The sequence below is a fragment of the Rana temporaria genome, chromosome 3 (genome assembly GCF_905171775.1).
Source record: "Rana temporaria chromosome 3, aRanTem1.1, whole genome shotgun sequence".
In the NCBI taxonomy this organism is placed as follows: domain Eukaryota; kingdom Metazoa; phylum Chordata; class Amphibia; order Anura; family Ranidae; genus Rana; species Rana temporaria.
In genome coordinates this window covers 99,212,219-99,232,681 of record NC_053491.1, presented here as the reverse complement: position 1 = coordinate 99,232,681, position 20,463 = coordinate 99,212,219, and the positions used below count along the sequence as shown (strand labels likewise).

The window sequence follows — 20,463 nt, the reverse complement described above, 5'->3', positions numbered from 1 at the left end:
GCAACCAAACTGATAAGAGGCATGAAGGAGTTCAGCTATGAGGAAAGATTAGAGGAACTGGATGTATTCTCTCTTGAGAAGAGGAGATTAGACGGGATATGATCAACATGTACAAATATATAAGTGGTCTATGTAGTGAACTTGGTGTAGAGTTCTTCACTTTCAAGTCATCACAAAGGACAACGAGGCACTCTTTACATCTGGAGGAAAAGTATGGAGAGGTTTCTTCACAACAAAAGCTTTAAAAATGTAAAGTCGACTCTGTCAGAAACTAGTTCTGGCCAGCTCAGTAGATTGTTTTAAAAAAGAGCTTGATGCATGCCTAAATGCATAAAATATAACTGAATACTCACATTTATCGATACCAGGGGTAAGTTGATCCAGGGAGAATCTAATTGCCTCTTGGAGGGATCGGGAAGGATTTTTTTTTATTTTTTTCCCCGCTGGAGCAATTTGGACCATGTTTTATTGGAGTTCAATTTGCCTTCCTTCGGGTTAGCTGTGGGTATAGGATGGTGTATATGAATATTTTTTTTTCTATTGGATGATGTAAATATTTGTTCCCCTTTCAATGTAAAAAAATGATCATATCTGTATATTCCTTTACAAAACAGGATAACAGCAAATGGATGAATGGGACAGATGAACAAATTATGGCTTGGGCCACCTCCAGACCAGAGGTGTGTTGTTGTTTTTTTTGTTTGTTTTTTATATGTGTTTTTTAATTCTTTATTTGTGAATGACCACAACAGTAGGATGCATATGTATAGAGTGATAGAACAAAGAATGCCTAAGGGCAGAAAGATGGAGTTTTGAGGTACAGAAAAATTGATCAGCATCAAATTATCAAAAAAAAAAAATGTTATTATATTACATAGGCAATATAAAATTACTATAAAATATTCAGGCAAAAACAGCCCTGTTGTTGCAGTGCAGAAGAATGGTTGCCTATACATGTCTCACCACAATCGTGGCTTTATCTGGAGCTTCTGTAGTACCTTTACATACAATATCACCCTTAATGTCAATGGTTCCAAATAATTCCTAAACCCCTCCAGGAGGTCCGATCTGGCATGTCTGTGCCAAGAGCTGGAGGGAAGAACAAATACCCTCCAGTTGAGCCTGTTTGTCTTGGAGAAAGGTGCTTAACAGATTTAATCAGTCAGTATCCTTTTTCTAGTAAGGGCTTGAGACAGTCATGACAAATTTCAAAGTGCTTGTTCATTCTAAGTGCTTCCAATCTTTGAATTGCCTCTGTTCCTTAATTCAGTGTCAATAAAACACCTGTTTACCTGAGAAGATCAGCATTAAAGTTGATCCAATCCAAGGGAATAAGACCCCTTTCACACTGACACGTTTTTCGCCCTGCAGGCTTCAATGTGAAAGCCCGAAGGCTTTCACACTGAAGCGGTGCGCTAGCAGGACCGCTCCAAAAGTCCTGCTAGACGCATCTTTGGAGCGTTATAGGAGCGAGGTGTTTACTGCTCCTATAGCGCTCCTTCCCATTGAAATCAATGGGGAACCGCGGTAATACCACCCGCAATGCGCCTCTATAGAGGTGGTATTAACCCTTTTTCGGCCGCTAGCGGGGGTTAAAACCGCACCGCTAGCGGCCGAATATCGTGGTAAATATGACGGTATATTGGGTGGGGAGGAGGGGGGCGTAAAAGAGCAATAATGAACCCCGGTGACACTCCTAGAAAGTGTTGCATCCTCTTGGTTTACTTTATCTCATAATTTCAATTGAATCCAATAGAACCATGTCTTATGAAAACTGTTCTGCTGTCTAAGAGAAAGGGAAAGCGCTTCAATTTTCATTCTGTTGTTGACCTTCCTGATCCATTGACCAATCAAGGGGATGAAGGGGGATTTCCAGATGGCCAGAATACAGGATCTTGCTACACTGAGAAGGTGTACTGCTGGGAAAGTGGGCCAAGCTACAAAAGACATGTGCTGGGTCATCTGCAAGGGAGAAACCCGTCAGCTCAGAAATCAAGTCACACAGAAAGGGGGAATCTGTAGGCAAAACCAGAATATGTGGAGATGTGTTCCCCTAGACTAGAGCAGGGGTGTCAACTCAATTCCATCGAGGGCCGCATCCACATTATGATCGCCTTCAAAAGGGCTGGTTGTATCTGTAAGATTGGATGTCCAGTGCATCCCCTCCCCTTACATTAGATGTTAACAGCCACCCCACCATCAGAAGTTGAGTCCCCAACTCTCCCTTACATCACAGTGCACCCCCCTTTCCTTATGCTGCTACTGGGAAGAAGCTGGATGCATTGCTTGAAAGCAGAAAGTAAGGGTCGGGACTCGGGAGGACCAGAGAAGGAGCTCTCCTGCAGCTGCATGAGAGGTGCGAGGGCCACATGAAATAGCCTGGAGGGCAGCATTCGGCCTGCATGCCTCGTGTTTGACACCTGTGCCCTAGAGCCTCTACATCTTCAGCAAGTTGGATTGACATCTGGAAACATTCTATGCATTCTCGTAGGGACTCTATACCATCTGGTCAGTAATTTACACCCAGATACCTAGGGCCAGATTCAGAGAGAATCGCCTATCTTTAGGCGGGCGTAGCGTATCTCAGATACACTACGCCGCCGTAACTTAGAGCGGCAGGTCCCGTATTCAGAAAGAACTTGCGCTCTAAGTTACGGCGGCGTAGTGTAAATGGGCCGGCATAAGCCCGCCTAATTCAAACTAGGCTGGTAGTGGGCGTGTTGTATGTAAATGATTCGTGACCCGACGTAAATGATGCTTTTTACGAACGGCGCATGCTCAGTTTCACGTTAAATGTTCTCCCTAAGATACGTCGGCTCAATGTTTAGGCGACGTGAACGTAACCTACGCCCATCCCCATTCACGGACGACTTATGCAAATGACGTAAAATACGACGCTGTTCCGACGTCCATACCTAACATGACTTACCCCTGCCTTATGAGGGGTAAAATTACGCCGGACCGACGCCTTACGTAAACGGCGTATATAGATGCGCCGGACAGAACTACGTTTGTGAATCGGCGTATCTAGGTAATTTGCATATTCGACGCAGAAATCAACGGAAGCACCACCTAGCGGCCAGCGTAAATATGCACCCCCAGATACGACAGCGTAGGAGACTTACGCCGCTCGTATCTTGGCAACCGTGAGGCGTATCTGATTCTTTGAATCAGGCGCCAAGATACGACGGCATACACTCAGACTTACGACAGCGTATCTGGAGATACGCCGTCGTAAGTTGTTTCTGAATCTGGCCCCTAAAGTTTAGAGGAGATTTGTGAGCCAAGTGTAAAATGTAGTCCCGTTGTTCCAGGTTTATATGTTTTAGCAAATAGTTTCTTCAAGTTGAGCTGTTGCAATATGCTCTCTATGCAGTGGGTCTGAGCTTCCTGTAATTTCCACTACAGTTGGCCAATTAACATGCAATTCTCAGTTCAAAGTCTAATGTGCCCTGCTCTGTACATGTAATTTGGACATAAGTATCATCCACATGAGACAAGATGCCAAGCCATGATTCACAAAACCTAAAGCAAAATTAGGCCTATATTCTCTCAATCAGCTGTATCATTTTCATTGGTTGGCCTGAGCTAAATCAAAGTTCAAAACTGGCAATAGTTTAATTTTCTTTGCTCCAGTTTTTATTTATTTATTTATAATATACAGCATTACTTGTTTTCCTAAATCAGGGGTCTCCAGCTGTTGCAAAACATTAAGTCCCATGAGGCATTGCAAGGCTGACGGTTACACGCATAACCACAGCCAGAGGCATGATGGGACTTGTAGTTTCGCAACAGCTCAAGGGCCACCAGTTTGAGACCCCTGTCCTAACTTCTCTAAATGTAGACATGACCATAGTTCCCAATTGGCAATAGTTCCATTGGAAATAGTTTATACTATGGGTCATGTCTATGTCTACATTTGGAGAAGTTGAGCATTTACGATAAAAATATAAAAAGTAATGCTAAATGAAAAAGCAAAGAAGGTCGAACCAAGGTTGCCAATTGTAATCTTTAAACTTGAATGATGTCCGTGTGCCTGACCTGTGTTTTTTTATTCTAGTGCCGTGTTTTTAATTTCAATTGTTACTCTGCAGGACTGGCATCTTGGAGGTAAATGTGATGTGTACATGTGGGGAGCTGGGCGCCATGGACAACTGGCAGAAGCCGGCAGGAATGTGATGATTCCATCAGCAGCCACATCCTTCTCCCAGGCACAGCAGGTATTGCAGTAGCAAAAAAAAATATATATATATATATATATATATATATATATATGGCCACCATCAGGGGGGTACAGGCAGTACACCTGTAAGGGGCCCGATATGGCAACCCCCCTTTTTTTATTTTATTATATATATATATATATATATATATATATATATATATATATATATATTTTAAAATATATATGTATATAATTAAAGGGCCCAGAGGTCCCCAGGGCCCCGGATGGCAACCCTCTTCTTTTTTTTCTTTTTTACTTTTTTTTTTTTTATAAAAAAAAAAAAAAAAATGTTATTTTAATTCTTTTGTTTTCTTTTTATTATAATATAATTTTTTTTTTATTAATAAAAGGATCAGAGGGCCCCATGTGGCAAACCCCTTTTTTTATAATTTTTTTATAAATGTTTATTTTTGTTTATATATTTTTTTTATTATTATTGAAGGGCCCAGAGGTCCCCAGGGCCCTGGATGGCAACCCCCTTTTTTTTTATTTATTTTTATTTTTTAGAAATGTTTGTTTTATTTTTATATATATATATATATATATATATATATATATATATATATATATATATATATATATATATATATATATATATATATATATATATATATATATAATTTTTTTTTTTTTTTTTTTATTAAACGGCCCAGAGGTCCCGGATGGCAACCCCCCTTTTTTTGTAATTTATTTTTTATAAAAAAAAAAAAATAATTTGTGGATATAGATATAGATAGATAGAGATATATACATATTTTTTTTATTAGAGGGCCCCATATGGCAACCCCCCTTTTTAAAAAAAAAATATATATATATATTTTAAATTTTTATTTAAGGATTGTTTTCCTCCTACAGTAAGCTAGCAGTTTAACTTTTAACAATCTGTAAGACTATACATTTATTCACACAGGGCCTTCTCCCTGTGTCTGCTTGTGTATATGTGTTAAAAATAAATTGTATTGTGTACCCCTCTTAAAGCATTTAGGTAAAGGTTATTAACATCAATAATCATTGTGCTGTAAACTACATATTACACAGCCAACGTGTCATTTTTTTTTCCTCCTTCTCACAATGTTTTCTACTAATTTTAGGTAATCTGTGGCCAAAATTGTACCTTCGTTATTCAAGCTAATGGTACTGTCCTTGCCTGCGGAGAGGGGAGCTACGGTCGCCTTGGTCAAGGCAATTCAGATGACCTTCATGTACTGACTGTCATCTCCGCATTGCAGGGTATGACAATAGTTCTACTTTGCAGTGCTGCCTAATCTCTGATGGATTACAGAGCAAAGCCATAGTTGTGTTTTTTATCTTCCGGGGGGGCTGGCCAATGTTCCATCCAGTGTAACTGACTACTGAAATACACATGTACACCACATGTAGATGTACACTTTAACATATTGGCATTGACCATTTAACTAGGTTTTGATTAGACTTAATTCTTTCGACCTTGAATGGTTCATTTTTATAGAGAACACCAGACCTTATTTTTATATTTTGGATAGAGTGGGGAAGAGTTGGATCCTTTGTCAGGTTTTGGGTGACATCAGTTATCTGGGATTTTCTCGGTTCTGGAAGATTTTTTTCTGAGTCTCTGGGACAGGTGCTCAGGGAAATATCCTTAATGGGGAGACCACATTAAAAAACGGATCGATGTTCTATCCAGGGTTTTTTTTCTTATTAAAATGCATCCTTATACAGAAATTACACATAACACCCAAAGCAGAAAATATCTAACACCATCTAATAAAGATATTAGGCAGCCAAATTGCAAAGAAATTCAGACAAAAAAAAAAGAATTTTTATTAAAATTTTGTTGTGCAAAAGTAGTTTTTTTTTTTTCAAACCTGGCTTTTTCTTGATAACAGGATTTGTGGTGACACAGCTCGTGACCTCTTGTGGCTCAGATGGACACTCCATGGCACTGACAGAGAGTGGAGAGGTGTTCAGCTGGGGAGATGGAGATTATGGCAAACTAGGACATGGAAATAGTGACCGTCAGAGGAGACCCAGACAGATTGAGGCGTTACAAGGAGAAGAAGTGGTGCAGGTAAACACACTGCTTATTTGGTACTATGGATGTACATAGGACTTTTTACAAAATGTTCTCCTTTCTGTAATTCTTAGCTCAATTAAGTAAGCCTCTTTTCCTGATAATGTATTTGACTAATAATAACCTCTTTCTAACAGTTTCCTTAATACTATAGCTATGAATACTCAGAGGCTCTTGTCTTTCCCAGGTTCATTTTAAAGTGTGGGGAGCTCTGGGTAGTATAGCCACAACATCCTTTTATCTTAATCGCACAGTACAGGCCAAATAGTATTCATACACCATGGGTTACAGGCATATACTTTCAGGTTATTAGACACGGGTAAAGCATCCCCTCGGCACCCCCTCTATAACCCTACCCCACTTTGAGTCCACAGTTTTGAGTGTGATGGATCTTTTCTCCATCATAGAGAGAGTCACTGTTAGATTAACTAGTTAATTATTATTTTTTTCGTGTTCTTCAGTCAACCCCTTACTATCTTCCAATGCCAACAATAGACCCAATGCTGTGGGGACGGCCTATAATGTTGTTTTAGGCACTGGTTCCTGCATGGGTGCTCACGTTGACATTTGTTGTAATGTGTTGAGTCCACCAGCCGCAGGGTGCTTTACAGGGCTAGGGTCCATCACTATGGAATCTAGTTCCTGAAGACTCCCTCGAGGGTATGCCCACCATGACAGTGAAGCCTGGACCTTATTTACAGTCCAGCATTATGGACAGGAAAGACAGGATCACCCTGTATCTCTAACCGGTACTGTGAAAATGGAACTATGTTTGGAATGTATTCACCTTGCAGTGTACTTTAAACTCTTCACACTTGAGCACTAAAACTACTACTAAAAACTACTCCGAGCTTACTTTCAGGTAGATGACCAGATATTGCATCACACCACTGGTTGCACATTTACTGCCCCTATAAGGCACTTCCTTCTGCCATTTCACCACAAGAATTCATTACATGAGTCTGCACCTTGGCTACCACATACTCCTTGCGGACATACTTCACCTATTCTCTGTACCCCATTCCAGGAGTACCCCACTAGGGAATACCCTCACTTTCAGCTATGGGCGACACCAGGCAGGCAAAAGAAACTATGGAAAATTGCAGCCAAACCTACGCTTTGCCAAAGGCTTTCACAACACTCAACTGCAGTGAGTGACGATGCATCTCATGCACCAAAGCAATAACCGACTCGAGCACTGGTCCTCTGCATAGGATTCTAGCTCTAGCACACAACAAGTGGCCTATTTAGCTTAAGCAAAATTCTCTGCACCTATGTCACATTTCCTGTGACAGGTTATGGCCTTAAAGCCGAGTTCCACCCAAAAGTGGAACTTGCACTTTAAGCAATCCTCGCCTCCTTACATGCCACCTTTTTGGCATGTCATTTTTTTGGGGACAGCCAGGTGCCCACACTTGCAATGACGGTGCAGAGGAGTGGGAGAGGAGCGAGGCTTTGGGCGGCCGCATCACTGGACCATGGGACAGGTGAGTGTCTGTTTATTAAAACCCGGCAACTACACTTTTTGTAGCTGCTGACATTTAACAAACCTAAAAACTAGTGGAACTCCGCTTTAATACAGACATCTTTATCCGGGGCCCAAAAATGCCTTATCCTTCTTCTATTCCCATTTTTCACCTCAAGTTGAATTTCGATATGCCGGTCCTAGAGGACGCAGACGCTGAAGGGAAAGAAAAGGACAAAGTTGTCTTACACCCAAGGCCATCCTAAGTGAGGACATAGTTCTCCTATGGTTATGCCCTGCTTCTAAGCATGCAAAGGAAATCCCCCCACATTGCCTGGATGTAGTCAGAGCCTTTAGCGTATACCTCAAAACTACTGCTCCAATCAGATGATTGGATTCGCTTTGTCCTGTCCTTGGGACAAGTGCACGATAAATAAGGAATCTGATTGCAAGCGCTTACATTCTAGAATCTCCTCCTGCACTTTTACATGCCCATTCCACCAGCATTTGTGTCCTAGTTGTGTAAGGACACACCTGATCATATATTGTCAAAGTTTTATTAGGTGACGTTCGATCATCTGTTGATGCAGCTTTTGGCTGCAAGGTTCTTACAGCGGCACTCTGAAGTTCTTGTGACCCTTGTTGTTGTGTCTGTTGGCACAGCTCTGTTTTCCTCATTGTTACCTGCCCCCTTCTTATTTATTGCTTGTGGTCATTCCATAGTGTGTGAATACTCTGTCTGTTTACTGTATTGTACAATTAACATAAGAGGATTTTGGAGTACAGGACACAGACCACCATTTATTGGTTTACTCTCCATTGCTTGCTACACAACTGAGGACTCGTGGGGTAGGGTTATATGGGAGGTGCCTAGGGGATATGTACACACCTATAACCCATGACATATGAATACTCTGCCTGTACTGTACTCCAGGCTATAGAATTTACAGGTCAAAATGTCTTTCTTCTTCGGTGGCTCCTTGCAGATTCATTGGTTCCTTTACAACAGACAGGCAACAACTGGTGAAATTATGTGACGTTAGTGTAAGGACACACGAGTCATGGTGACAGTGACAGACATTTCCACCATAATCTTGACCATTCTTGTAAAACAAGTTGATTGGGCCCCATGAGCATGGCAACAGTAGCAAGGCATTAAGTGTGTGTGTGTGTGTGTGGACATTATATATTGTGTGACTACTCGTGAAGATTAAAGCCCTAGGCACTCCTCGCACCGTAACACAAGTCATTGTCTTTACTCAAGTTATGGGCATGCATTGGCTATTCTAGATCAAAGTACAGACATATATAGCCGATGTTGCAATACTACCAAAACATTTCTTTCTGATCAAATTCTAGATGTCCTGTGGCTTCAAACATTCTGCAGTAGTAACAGCTGATGGAAAGCTTTTTACCTTTGGAAATGGAGATTACGGCCGTCTTGGCTTGGGCAACACATCCAACAAGAAATTGCCAGAACGTGTGACTGCACTGGAAGGATTTCATATTGGTCAGGTAATATGAATACATTGCCTATCTGTGACTCTTTAACACTCTATAACCGCAGTAGTAACGCGTCAATTACAGGTATTCCTTTTTTTTTTTGGATGGATCTAAAAAAATAGCATATGTTTTTTTTATCTTTGCGACATCGTGGTGCCGTATTTTTTTTCTCTTTGATTGGACAATAGTAAATATATACCTGATCATTTACCAATGTTTTTGTATACTATAAAATGTAATGCTTTTTAAAAAAAATGTACCTGCGAGTTTATTCCTGAAAAATTAGTCACCGAAAAAGCACCTACTGTTTACATTAGAAGGCTAACAGACTGCCAAGATCTGCTCTCCTAGATTAACATGTGTTTTAAAGTGGTTTACAGAATATACCGTATGTGTGTATGATCTGGATACAGGTTATGTTAAACAATTCAATGACAATAGATAGGCCCGGATTCACAAAGCACTTGCGCTGACGTATCTCGAGATACGCCGCGTAAGTGCAAATATGCGCCGTCGTATCTGTGCGCCGTGCCCACAAAACTAGATACGCCTGAAAATGGGCTTCATCCGACCGACGTAACTTGCCTACGCCGGGGTAGAGTGGGCGCATATTTACACTGGACGTATTTGGCGCTCCCATTGATTTTCTATTCACATATGCAAATGAGGGAGATACGCCGATTCACGAACGTACGTCCGTCCTACGAAGTGCGCGTAAAGTCATACGTCCGGCGCAGAGTTATGCCCCATAAAGGAGGTGTAACTCGGCAGCATCCATGCAAAGGGAACAAAAGCCGACTTAGTTTACGTAGGACGTGAATATGACTAGGCGTAGGTTGCCTTCACGCTGTAGGCAGTGATCCGGTGTATCTTAGGGAGTAGTTCCGACGTGATTGTGAGCATGCGCACTGGGATGCGTCCACGGGACAGAGCATGCGCAGTTGGCGAATCGTATCTGTCTGGCGCTCCGCCCATCATTTGCATGGGGTCACGCCTCATTAGCATGGCTCACACCCACTTCCACTTACGCCGACTTACGCCTGAGAAACCCAGCGCAGATTTGGGAGGAAGTGCTTTGTGAATCCAGTGCTTGCCTCTTTGCGCTGCGTCGGCGTAGCGTAAAGGGGATACGCTACGGCGGCATAAATGTGCGCCGCTGTATGTGAATCCGGGCCTAAGTCTCTTATGTGCACTGCAGACTTTAGTATTTATTCTGAATTTTGTTCTTGGACTTGATTTCTCTGCTTGTTGATTATTGCGCTTTAGTTTAATTGTAAACTACTCCATATATGCATAAATGACCTTCCCACTAAATGTCCGTTTGTCTGCAGGTGGCCTGTGGATTAAATCACACACTAGCTGTGTCTTCTGATGGTTTATTAGTTTGGGCATTTGGAGATGGAGATTATGGAAAACTTGGTTTAGGAAACTCTACTGCCAAATCTTCTCCACAGGTGACTACTCCGTTCTGTACACTGTTCTGTAGGTTGGTGCTTTTTTTTTTTTGTTGTTCTCTCCTGTATAGACTGACATGATTTATGATGTTACATGCCAAAAAAAGTCAAAATGTGCTTTATTTATTATACCATTGTTTGGCTATATTAAACCGTAATTTAAGAAGAACATGTGCAGTCAAACCCTAATCAAGTGGAATGGCTATGAAATCCTGATGTGCCTAGTGCATGTGTAAACCTTGAATCCAATTTTTTTTTTTTTTTTTTTACAAAGAATTTTATAGGTTTTTATGTTTCAAAGCAGAATGCTAAAAGTATGATGGTTAACACTGTAATAGTACAGAAAATGTATATTAAGGTTAGAGAGCATTAGGATAAGCACAATGTGAGGCAGATAAGTGTGGTAGGGGGTGTGATATGACACAAACATAGGTGCATGACCATGTTGGGGCTCATTTACACTTGCTTCAGCTTCACCACACATTAACGGCTAGTTTACACTTGCTTCAAAACATGGATTTCTAAAGGCTTTGTTAAAGCTCTCTGAACGCCAGTCAAAGCTCCTGTCACAAAAAAAATGGTTGGCTTACAGTCCTGTTTATACCAGGGCTGTGGAGTCGGTAGATAAATGTTCCGACTCCTCAGTTTTATGTACTTCCGACTCCTCTGTATTAATATGCGAATGTATTTTATACATTCCTTGAGGGAAAGAAACGCAACCTACCACAGGACTACTGGCTGGGAAGCCAACAGTCTACTGTATTGCACAGTTTAAGCAAAAGACAAACACAATGAAAACAATCCAGTGGCTGGATAGTAGCAGCAGGCATAAACATCAGGAACAGGATCTTTACCAGTTCAAAAATACAAACCACATTATTTGGTTGTTTTAAAACAAAAACAAAGCTTATCTATAATGAACCAAAAACAAAATCTGTAAAACCTAGAAATGGTTTATATTATTCTTGAAATGTAGTTATAGGCTTAGCAAATGCAAATCAATTCAATGTAGAGTTCTAAGGAAGAGAATTGCCTCTGCCAGATCCTCTTTCATAGAGGCTCTTAAGTCAGACTTTATTATTTTTAGGGCTGAAAATAATCTTTCCACACTGACTTGGGTGGGTGGCATTGCAGTAACTATTCTGGCCACATCACTAACGATCTCTGGATAAACAAGGATGGCTTCTTCAACAGTAAGTTTTGATGAGCGATCATACTTTTCAACTTCTTTTAGTGCTTTATAAAACTCCTGTTGGAATTTTTTTATTTGGACACTTACTGGTTCTCTAACATGCGTTCCCTGTAAAAGCAGAACACAACACTATGGAAAGTATAAGTATCGCAGCTCCTAATTGTGCGTTGCGTGCCATATAGTGAAGCACATGAAAAGCATGCTTCTTCACGGTCACTTAACGTGTTCGTTTTGCGGTTACGTGAGGCACTGCATGCATTGGTCTTTATTCTTACAGTATAGAAGTCATTAATTATAACTTTTTGTGAATTGGGACATTTAAACTTGCTTTTTTATTTTTTTTATTTTTTTTTATTCCAATCTAAATTTAGTAGGAGTCGGAGTTGGTGCATTGTTTGCCGACTCCGACTCCAGGTACCCAAAATTTCCCCCGACTCCTCGACTCCGACTCCACAGCCCTGGTTTACACCTTGCTTTTACTTTGCTTCGCTTCACAAATGATACCCCATGTAGCTTTAGTGGTGCTTCAAAGCATCTTCAAAGCCTTCAGAGAAGTCTATGGCAAAGCTTGCTTGAAGCCTCACCAAAGCCTCATCGAATCCCCACTGAAGCCTCATCGAAGCACCAAGCAAAAGCAAGGTGTAAACAGGACTGTAAGCTAATAATTTTATTTATCGATGGACTTTGACTGGTGTTCAGAGAGCTTTAACAAAACATGTAACCTAGCAGGTTGAGGACAACTGGATGCCATGATTTAGAATAAAGTGGTACAATATACTGAGATCATATGTGTTGGGGTCATAAAGATGGGACATTTTCTATGTTGTAGGATTGTACAGCATTTGACGTTTGTCCCTGTTGCTAGTAGCAAGTGAAAAGAAAATGGGATCAAGTGGAGACAAAGAGAGAAAAGAATTGGTGTAGAAGAGAAGAGTAATGAAGAGAGATGGGAGAAAGAAGAGGAAAAGGGCAGAAGTTAAGAGGGGGGACAGGGAGACCTGTGAATTTCAGACAATCTTCTTCCAATTTATAAATCCACTATTAAAAATTCAAAAGTATAAGGCTGGGACACATGTTGGTGTAGCAGTCCTTCACGGCTTGATAGACTTGCTCTTCCAGCAATTGCAATGTAAATGGTCCAGACAGCAAGGCCAGCCCTCTCACAGGTGTAATGAGACATTTTTTGTTCCTTAGTTAGCAGACCTGTGGTTTAGGGGGCCCAGTCTGGCGTCAAACAACCTTTTTTAGGTTCCGCTTTGAATACAACTAGTATTAAACCTAATTCATCGTAAGGGGCTCCAACCTTTTGGGCTTTGAAATGAAGAATCTTTGTTTGCATTGACTCCTGTTTGTTCTTTTACTTCATAGAAAGTGGATATTCTGTGTGGCATTGGCATCAAGAAGGTGGCTTGTGGGACACAGTTCTCGGTTGCGCTGACTAAAGACGGTCACATTTACACCTTTGGACAGGGTAGGTGCCGCGAAGCTTGCTATTTTCCTAAATAGTGCGTTGTAAAAGGCAATCGCCTCTCCTCTAATGATTTTTCTCATAATTGCTTCGCCCTGCTTTCCTTCTTCATGTTTCTATTTACTGTGATGTACATGATATTGTATCCGCCTTTAATACAAACCTTTCCTGTACTTGTGTTGCCCTCCAGATCGCTTGATTGGCTTACCTGAGGGTCGAGCTCGAAATCACAATCGTCCTCAGTTGGTTCCTGGCCTTTTGGGCATTTTCATTGAGGACATTGCAGTGGGAGCGGAACACACACTGGCCCTCTCCTCCTCTGAGGAAGTGTATGCATGGGGAAGTAACTCCGAGGGGCAGGTTGGTGTTCACATCTACACGCACTTGGTGAATTGGCACCACTTCAATGCACTGTATTTCGCTCTGCTTCCCTGGTACCTGTTGAGATAAGATATAAGCCACACAGGTAGTGCGTTGTTTTCATATCAGTAAGATGACTGATAGACTTGCATCGTGGGAAGAAGCAGTAAGGCAAAAGTATTATGTAACACTAAAAACCAGGAAGTATAACCTGCATATCTAATGAGCATGTATGGTCGTCCACACATATACATTTATAATTACAAACTATTCATATAAACAACATTTTTAAAAATATGCATCGATTGGCTTTTTTTAAATCAAGATGATCTCTTATACATGCATGCTGGTGTACTACGTATGACGTAATCTTGTGCAGAATATTTGAAAAGATAACCTGCACAATGATGGTTTCTTCAGACAAAACTTTAATCAACTGTTGTACTTCAGCACATGGTCCCACCTCTAAGGCTACACCTCTGACATGTTTCACCCACCGGGCTCAGTCTTGGACAATCCTGTGATTGGGCCCATCAGGTGTAACATGTCAGAGGAGTGATCCTTGGGGTAGGACTACGTGCTGAAGCTTGTCAGCAGATAAAAATGTTGCTTGTGAATACCTAATCATTGTGCAGCTTTTCTATTTATTTATTTTTACTATGCTGAGCCATGTGTGGGCGAGTGTTGGACTCCAGTCCAGCTCCTGATTCCAGCGTATGAAGGGAGCCCTTGAAGGGTTGGAGCTGTGCACTTTTTCTTGACTCTACAAACAAACTTTATGCAGTTTGATTTAGCCTTGCCTTTCTTCATAGCTAAATTCTGGCAAAAGTATATGTTCAGTAATATCCACCACCTATACAGTATATCCTTACTTGGTGTTATAAATGCAAGCATTTTCCATGTGCACAGTCATCAACCTTCCCCTAGAAATCCTTGTAATGGTACTCCATCTGGTGCTTGACTACAGTGAAAAATGGCTGCTGAGGTTCTGCTTCCTTCTACTCCTGTAGCCTATGATGAGCAGAATATTGATTCAAGGATAACTAAACCCGAGAGCAAAAATGTAATTTCTATCGTGTCCATTGAGGAACATAGGAAATCATATACAGTTAGGATATTAGTCCATAAAGATGATCCACACAACCGCTATTGCTCTAAAATCTTGTTGTTTATTCAGGAAACCACAGTATGCAGAGGAAATCAGTTGACGTGTTTCAGCCTACATGGCTTTAATCATAACAGATACAGTTGGGATATACAGTTGCCTACAGGAGGACTGCACACTGGCAAACAAAAAAAAAATCCTAGACCAGTCCAATAGAAAGAAATAGTTTTTCGTACTCACTGTAAATTCCAATTCAGGAGGCTGATAACAAGACAGACAAATTTCTTCTAGTTCTATGTAGGAATACACTAATGCTTTGTTTTGTTTTTTTAATGAATGCATAACTGGATTAATTTTATTTAATTTTTTTCTCAGCTTGGCCTTGGTCACACCAATCATGTACGTGAGCCTACACTGATTACAACCCTACAAGGGAAGGACGTTCGTCAGATCTCAGCAGGACGGTGCCATAGTGCAGCATGGACAGCAACTCCTGTCCCTCCAAGAGCCCCAGGTGACTTTGCTACTTATCTGTGTTTGCCCATCCTAATGTAAAGACAGGTTTTTTTTTTTTTATCTTAATGCATTCTATGCATTAAGATAAAAAGCCTTCTGTGTGCAGCAGCCCCCCAACACTTACCTGAGTCCCTCTCTGTCCACGAGTGTCTAAGGCGCCTGAGATTCTCTCTCCTAATTGGCTGAGACACCGCAGCAGCGCCATTGGCTGCTGTCAAAGTCAGCTAGCCTATCGGGGGAGAGAGGGGGCCGGGTCAGGGCTCCATGTCTGAATGGACACAGGGAGCTTTGACTCGGCGCTGGTGCCCCCATAGCATGCCACTTGCTGTGGGGGCACTGAACAGGAGGGAGAGGCCAGGATCACAGAAGAGAGACCCGAGAAAAGGAGGATCTGGGCTGCTCTGTGCAAATCCACTACAACAGAGCAGGTAAGTATAAAATGTTTATTTTTTATAGGGAGAAAAATTAGACTTTACAATTTAATCGCTTACGGACCAGCCACCGCAGTTATACTGGGGCAGGCTGGCTCCGCTGCGTGAACCGTCGTAACTGTACGTTGGTCGCTTTAAGCGGGCTAGCAGGTGCTGCATCGGGGGGGGGGGGGGGCATGAGCAGTCGCGGGCACGAGAGGCAGAACAGGGACGTGTGTGTGTAAACACACACATCCCTGTTCTGTGAGCTGAGGAAAGACCGATCGTGAGTTCCTAATAGCTAGGAACCACGATCTATAATTTACTCAAGGTCAGTCCCCTCCCCCTACAGTTAAGAATACACATTGGCAAACAAAGGTAACCCCTTGATCGCCCTCTAGTGTTTACCCCTTCCCTGCCACTGACATATTTACAGTAATCAGTGCTTTTTTATAGCACTGATCGTATAAATGCCAGTGGTCCCAAAAATGTGTCGGAAGTGTCCGATGTGTCCGCCATAATGTCGCAGTCCCGATTAAAAATAGCAGATAGCCGCCAAAAATAATAATAAAAAGGATATAAATCTATCCCCTATTTTGTAGACGCTATAATTTTTGCGCAAACCGATCATTATACACTTATTGCAATTTTTATTACCAAAAATATGTAGAAGAATATTTGAGAAAAAAAATCACTGTTTTTTAAAAAACAATTGGGCATATTTATTATAGAAAAATAGTACAAAATATTTGTGTGTGTGTGATTTTTTTTTTTTTCAAACTGATCGCTCTTTTTTTGTTTAGCGCAAAACCCACCAAAAGAAAGCTCTATTTGTGGGAAAAAAAGGACCTCAATTTTGTTTGGGTACAACGTCACACGACCACGCAATTGTCAGTTAAAGCGACGCAGTACCAAATCGCAAAAAATGACCCGATCATTGGGCAGCCAATTCTTCCGGGGCTGAAGTGGTTAAAGAGTAACTCCCAGTTTGTTTTTGTAAAGACAGCAGCAACATATACTGTAGCTGCTGATGCTTCAAAATTAGGTGCTTACCAGTGCCTGGGGTCCAACGTTTTCAGCAGTCATTGCTGTGGGTCACCGGCAGGGCCGGACTTACCATTGGCCTTGACTGGGCTTTTTTTTTTTTTTTTTTTTTAGGGGCCCGGAGGCCCCCAGGGCCCAGGACGGCAACCCCCCTTTTTTTAATTTTTATAAAAAAATGTTTTTTTTATATATATTTTATATATATATATATATATATATATATATATATATATATATATATATATATATATATATATATATATATATATATTTATTATTATTATTATTATTATTAAAGGGCCCAGGGGTCTCCAGGGCCCCCGGATGGCAACCCACCTTTCTTTTATTTATTTTTTATAAAAAAATGTTTTTTTATATATTTTTTTATTTATTTATATTTATATATATATATATATATATATATATATATAATTTTTTTTTTTTTTTTTTTTTATTAAAGGGCTCAGAGGTCCCCAGGGCCCCATGTGGCAACCCCCCCCCCCCCTTTTTTTTTTTATATAAATGTTTTTTTTTTGTTTTTTTTTTATTAAAAGGCCCAGAGGTTCCCAGGGGCCCAGAGGTCCCCAGGGCCTGGATGGAAACCTCCTTTTTTTTTTTTATGTATTTTTTATAAAAAACATTTTTTTTTTTAAAGGGCCCAGAGGTTTATTTTTTCTTTTTATTAAAAGGCCCAGAGGGCCCCGGATGGCTACCCCCCTTTATATATATATATATATATATATATATATATATATATATATATATATATATATATATATATATATATATATAATTTGATTTCTTCTTTTTTTTTTGTAAAGGCCCCCCTGCTTCTCAATTTCAGGCGGCAGCACCCCCCCCCCCCCCCCCTAGGTTCTCTGCTTCAGGGGGCCCATACCTTAAGCTGTGTAAGGGGCCCCAAAATTCCTGATGGCGGCCCTGCGCATACCTCCCAACACGCACGGATTCTGTGGGACTTTCCCGCACAGACAGCTTCTTCCTGCAGTCCCGCAAAAGGGTTAATTTTCCCGCACTGCAAGAGGAGGCAGCACGGAAGCAGGAGGAACCGGAGTGGTGTGTGGAGGACTGTGGCTGCTGAAGGGAAGAAAGCCGACAGCCGGGCTAATGACAGTCTGTGGCCCCGGGCGAGAGGCACTCCCCCCCTCAACAACTGCAAAATCCCCCCCCCCCCGCTCAACAACTTTAATGCGCACCCCCCCCGCTCAACAACTTTAATGCGCCCCCCGCTCAACAACTTCGATCCTCCCCCAATTCTCAGCTCCAGGGGGCCCCTTCAACACTCAAGCCCAGGGGCCCCCACCACCCTAAGTCCTGCCCTGGTCACCGGTATTGCCTTGGATGTGGGAGACGACTGTGGCTACAGGACTGAATCTGATCTATTGCATCAAGACCCAGTTAGGCCACTGCCTTACTAAAATACCACAAAATAAAAGGAAGAATGATTAGAGCTGCCAATATCTCTAGCAAGAAGACGGATCTAAAGCGGGCCACAGATTATGCAATTTTGTTTCCTTCCATGTGTAGAAGAAAAGAAAATTACTTGGTTCCCCCATCAATACAGTCAGTGTTGATGGGGGGTTTCCTTCTGCAGCGCTATTGTGTTCTGCAGGTGGGGAGCCTTCTCTGCCAGCAAAACACAATGATTAGTGTTGCTGGCCCTAATTGTTTGCGAAAAACTAGACAGGCTGGTTGTATCTCTCGATTGACTTGTGTACAACCAGGGTGCCCATAGCTGGTCCCTACTGAACTGTACAGATTTCGATCCATGTATGGCCAGCTTAAGTGTCACAAGTATGAACTGGGTAATTTTGATGTAAAATTAACACATTGATTAGAAGAGTGGAGTTTACAGAATTCCTTCACACATGCTAAAAAATATCTCTGCATAGGTGTTTGTTCGTTTTCTTTACCTCAAGGAACAGGAAGGAAAAAGTTTACACTTTCTTGCACAGAACGATTACCTGAATTCTGCATAACCGGTGAATGATTGTGTTGTATTTGTAGGTGTCTCAGTGCCATTACAATTGGGTCTCCCTGATGTCGTCCCTCCACAATACAGCTCTCTCAAAGAGATCTGCACCCACACAGTTCGTACCAGGCTGCGTCTCCTCTACTATTTCTCTGATCTCATGTATTCATCCTGGAGACTACTGAACCTCAGCCCTAATAACCAGGTATTAAGACCATCTCTGCCATCTTCCCTCTCCTTCATTTTCATGTGTCTCAGTTAGAACCATTAATTTGTATTGAACATGATGCACCCATATGAGGGTGGCATTATGTTATGAATTTCTCTGGATTCCTTGTGAACGTGTGTTTGCATTTGGATAACCGTTCTAACTAAAAAGAGACCTGCCCTGATGAGGTTTATTTGTTTACATTAATAAATGGGTGACAATAACTGTACTCTGGGGTCTATGTATTTCATGATGAGCTCCCTGCCTAAGGCTGCATTCACACCTGAGCGTTTTGTCACCTGAAACGCGACGCTCAAAAACGCTAGAAGGGAAATCATACATTATTCTCAATGGAGATGGTTCACATCTCCACTCCAAAACGCCTGACGCCGAACGCCTGAAGCTCAAACAAGTTCCGGACACTTTTTTGTCGCGCGAATCAGGCGGTTTGGGCGTTTTTGAGCATTTGTATTTCCCATAGAAAGTAATGGAAACGCTTGATTCAAGCGACTAGCGCGACAACGAGCGTTTGCTATGGGCGTTTTGTCGCTTTAATCAATAGAACATTTCACCCAGGCAGAATAAAATCTACCAACATAGCAACAAGTGATGAAAAGATGATAATTTTTCCTATTGGCTAAAATAAAAAACGTCGAAGTACAAAAGTGCCGGACGACGCTGTGCGCAAATACGCATGACAAAACGCCCAAAAAAAACGCCCAAAAAAACTACCAAACAAGCTACGCTCAGGTGTGAATGCAGCCTAAGTGCCGGTTCACACAGGGGCAACTTGCAGCGCGACTTTGCAAGGTGATTTGGAGGCGACTTCAACGCGTCTTTGAACTTACAATGCAACTTAAAGTCGCCTTCAGGACAGGTGACCCCTTCTGTGGCCAATCGCAGAACATTCGGCTCTGTGGAATGGAGGGGGTTACCTGGGTAAATGTGGGGAGTACCTGGGTAGATTATTTTATTTTTCCTGTAAAGTCACTTCAATATAGATGGAGATCCGACTTGGAGGCGACTTCTATTGAAATCTATGGATATAAGTCACCTTGAAGTAGTGCAGGAAACTTTTTCAGAAGTCGGAGCGACTACAGTAGTGTACATTAAGATGGTTCTCATTCACTTCTATGGCATTTCTTATGTCCAGCGATTTGAGGACTTGCACGTCGAATCTCAAGTGGTTTATTGTGAACCGGCACTAACAGGTTTTGGGAGCAAGTGCCCTTATTCTAAAATACTCTGTGTGAGTCTCCAATAGTCCTACAGAAATATATGAAGAAGAGGGGTTCATATGTCCCTGGACTGGAAGGGTGGCCACATCCCTGGCAGTTCTAACAAAAAGAAAACGAATACCCCCAGATGGGACTTTAAAGGCCAGACTCCAGTACAAGATATATACATTTTATTTAATGGTTAAACCAAGATGGGTTGACATTTGTTCACAGAAATAATCTGGATGTTGGATTA

At 41.6% G+C, this 20,463-nt stretch overlaps 1 protein-coding gene across 7 annotated transcripts in view; it reads left to right on the top strand.

Moving 5' to 3' along the window:
* HERC1 (HECT and RLD domain containing E3 ubiquitin protein ligase family member 1) overlaps positions 1–20,463 on the top strand; it is a 232,131-nt gene that overhangs the window by 198,829 nt on the left and 12,839 nt on the right. For 6 of the 7 annotated variants that reach the window (XM_040343076.1, XM_040343077.1, XM_040343079.1 and 3 more), the window contains 10 exons: positions 615–680; positions 4,095–4,220; positions 5,317–5,455; positions 6,091–6,272; positions 9,100–9,255; positions 10,575–10,697; positions 13,258–13,360; positions 13,548–13,717; positions 15,198–15,336; positions 18,818–18,987. In XM_040343076.1, the coding sequence (XP_040199010.1) occupies positions 615–680; positions 4,095–4,220; positions 5,317–5,455; positions 6,091–6,272; positions 9,100–9,255; positions 10,575–10,697; positions 13,258–13,360; positions 13,548–13,717; positions 15,198–15,336; positions 18,818–18,987 (1,374 nt within the window). Of the gene's footprint in view, positions 1–614; positions 681–4,094; positions 4,221–5,316; positions 5,456–6,090; positions 6,273–9,099; positions 9,256–10,574; positions 10,730–13,257; positions 13,361–13,547; positions 13,718–15,197; positions 15,337–18,817; positions 18,988–20,463 lie in introns of those variants that run through there. The other variant, XM_040343082.1, reaches the window with a different exon arrangement.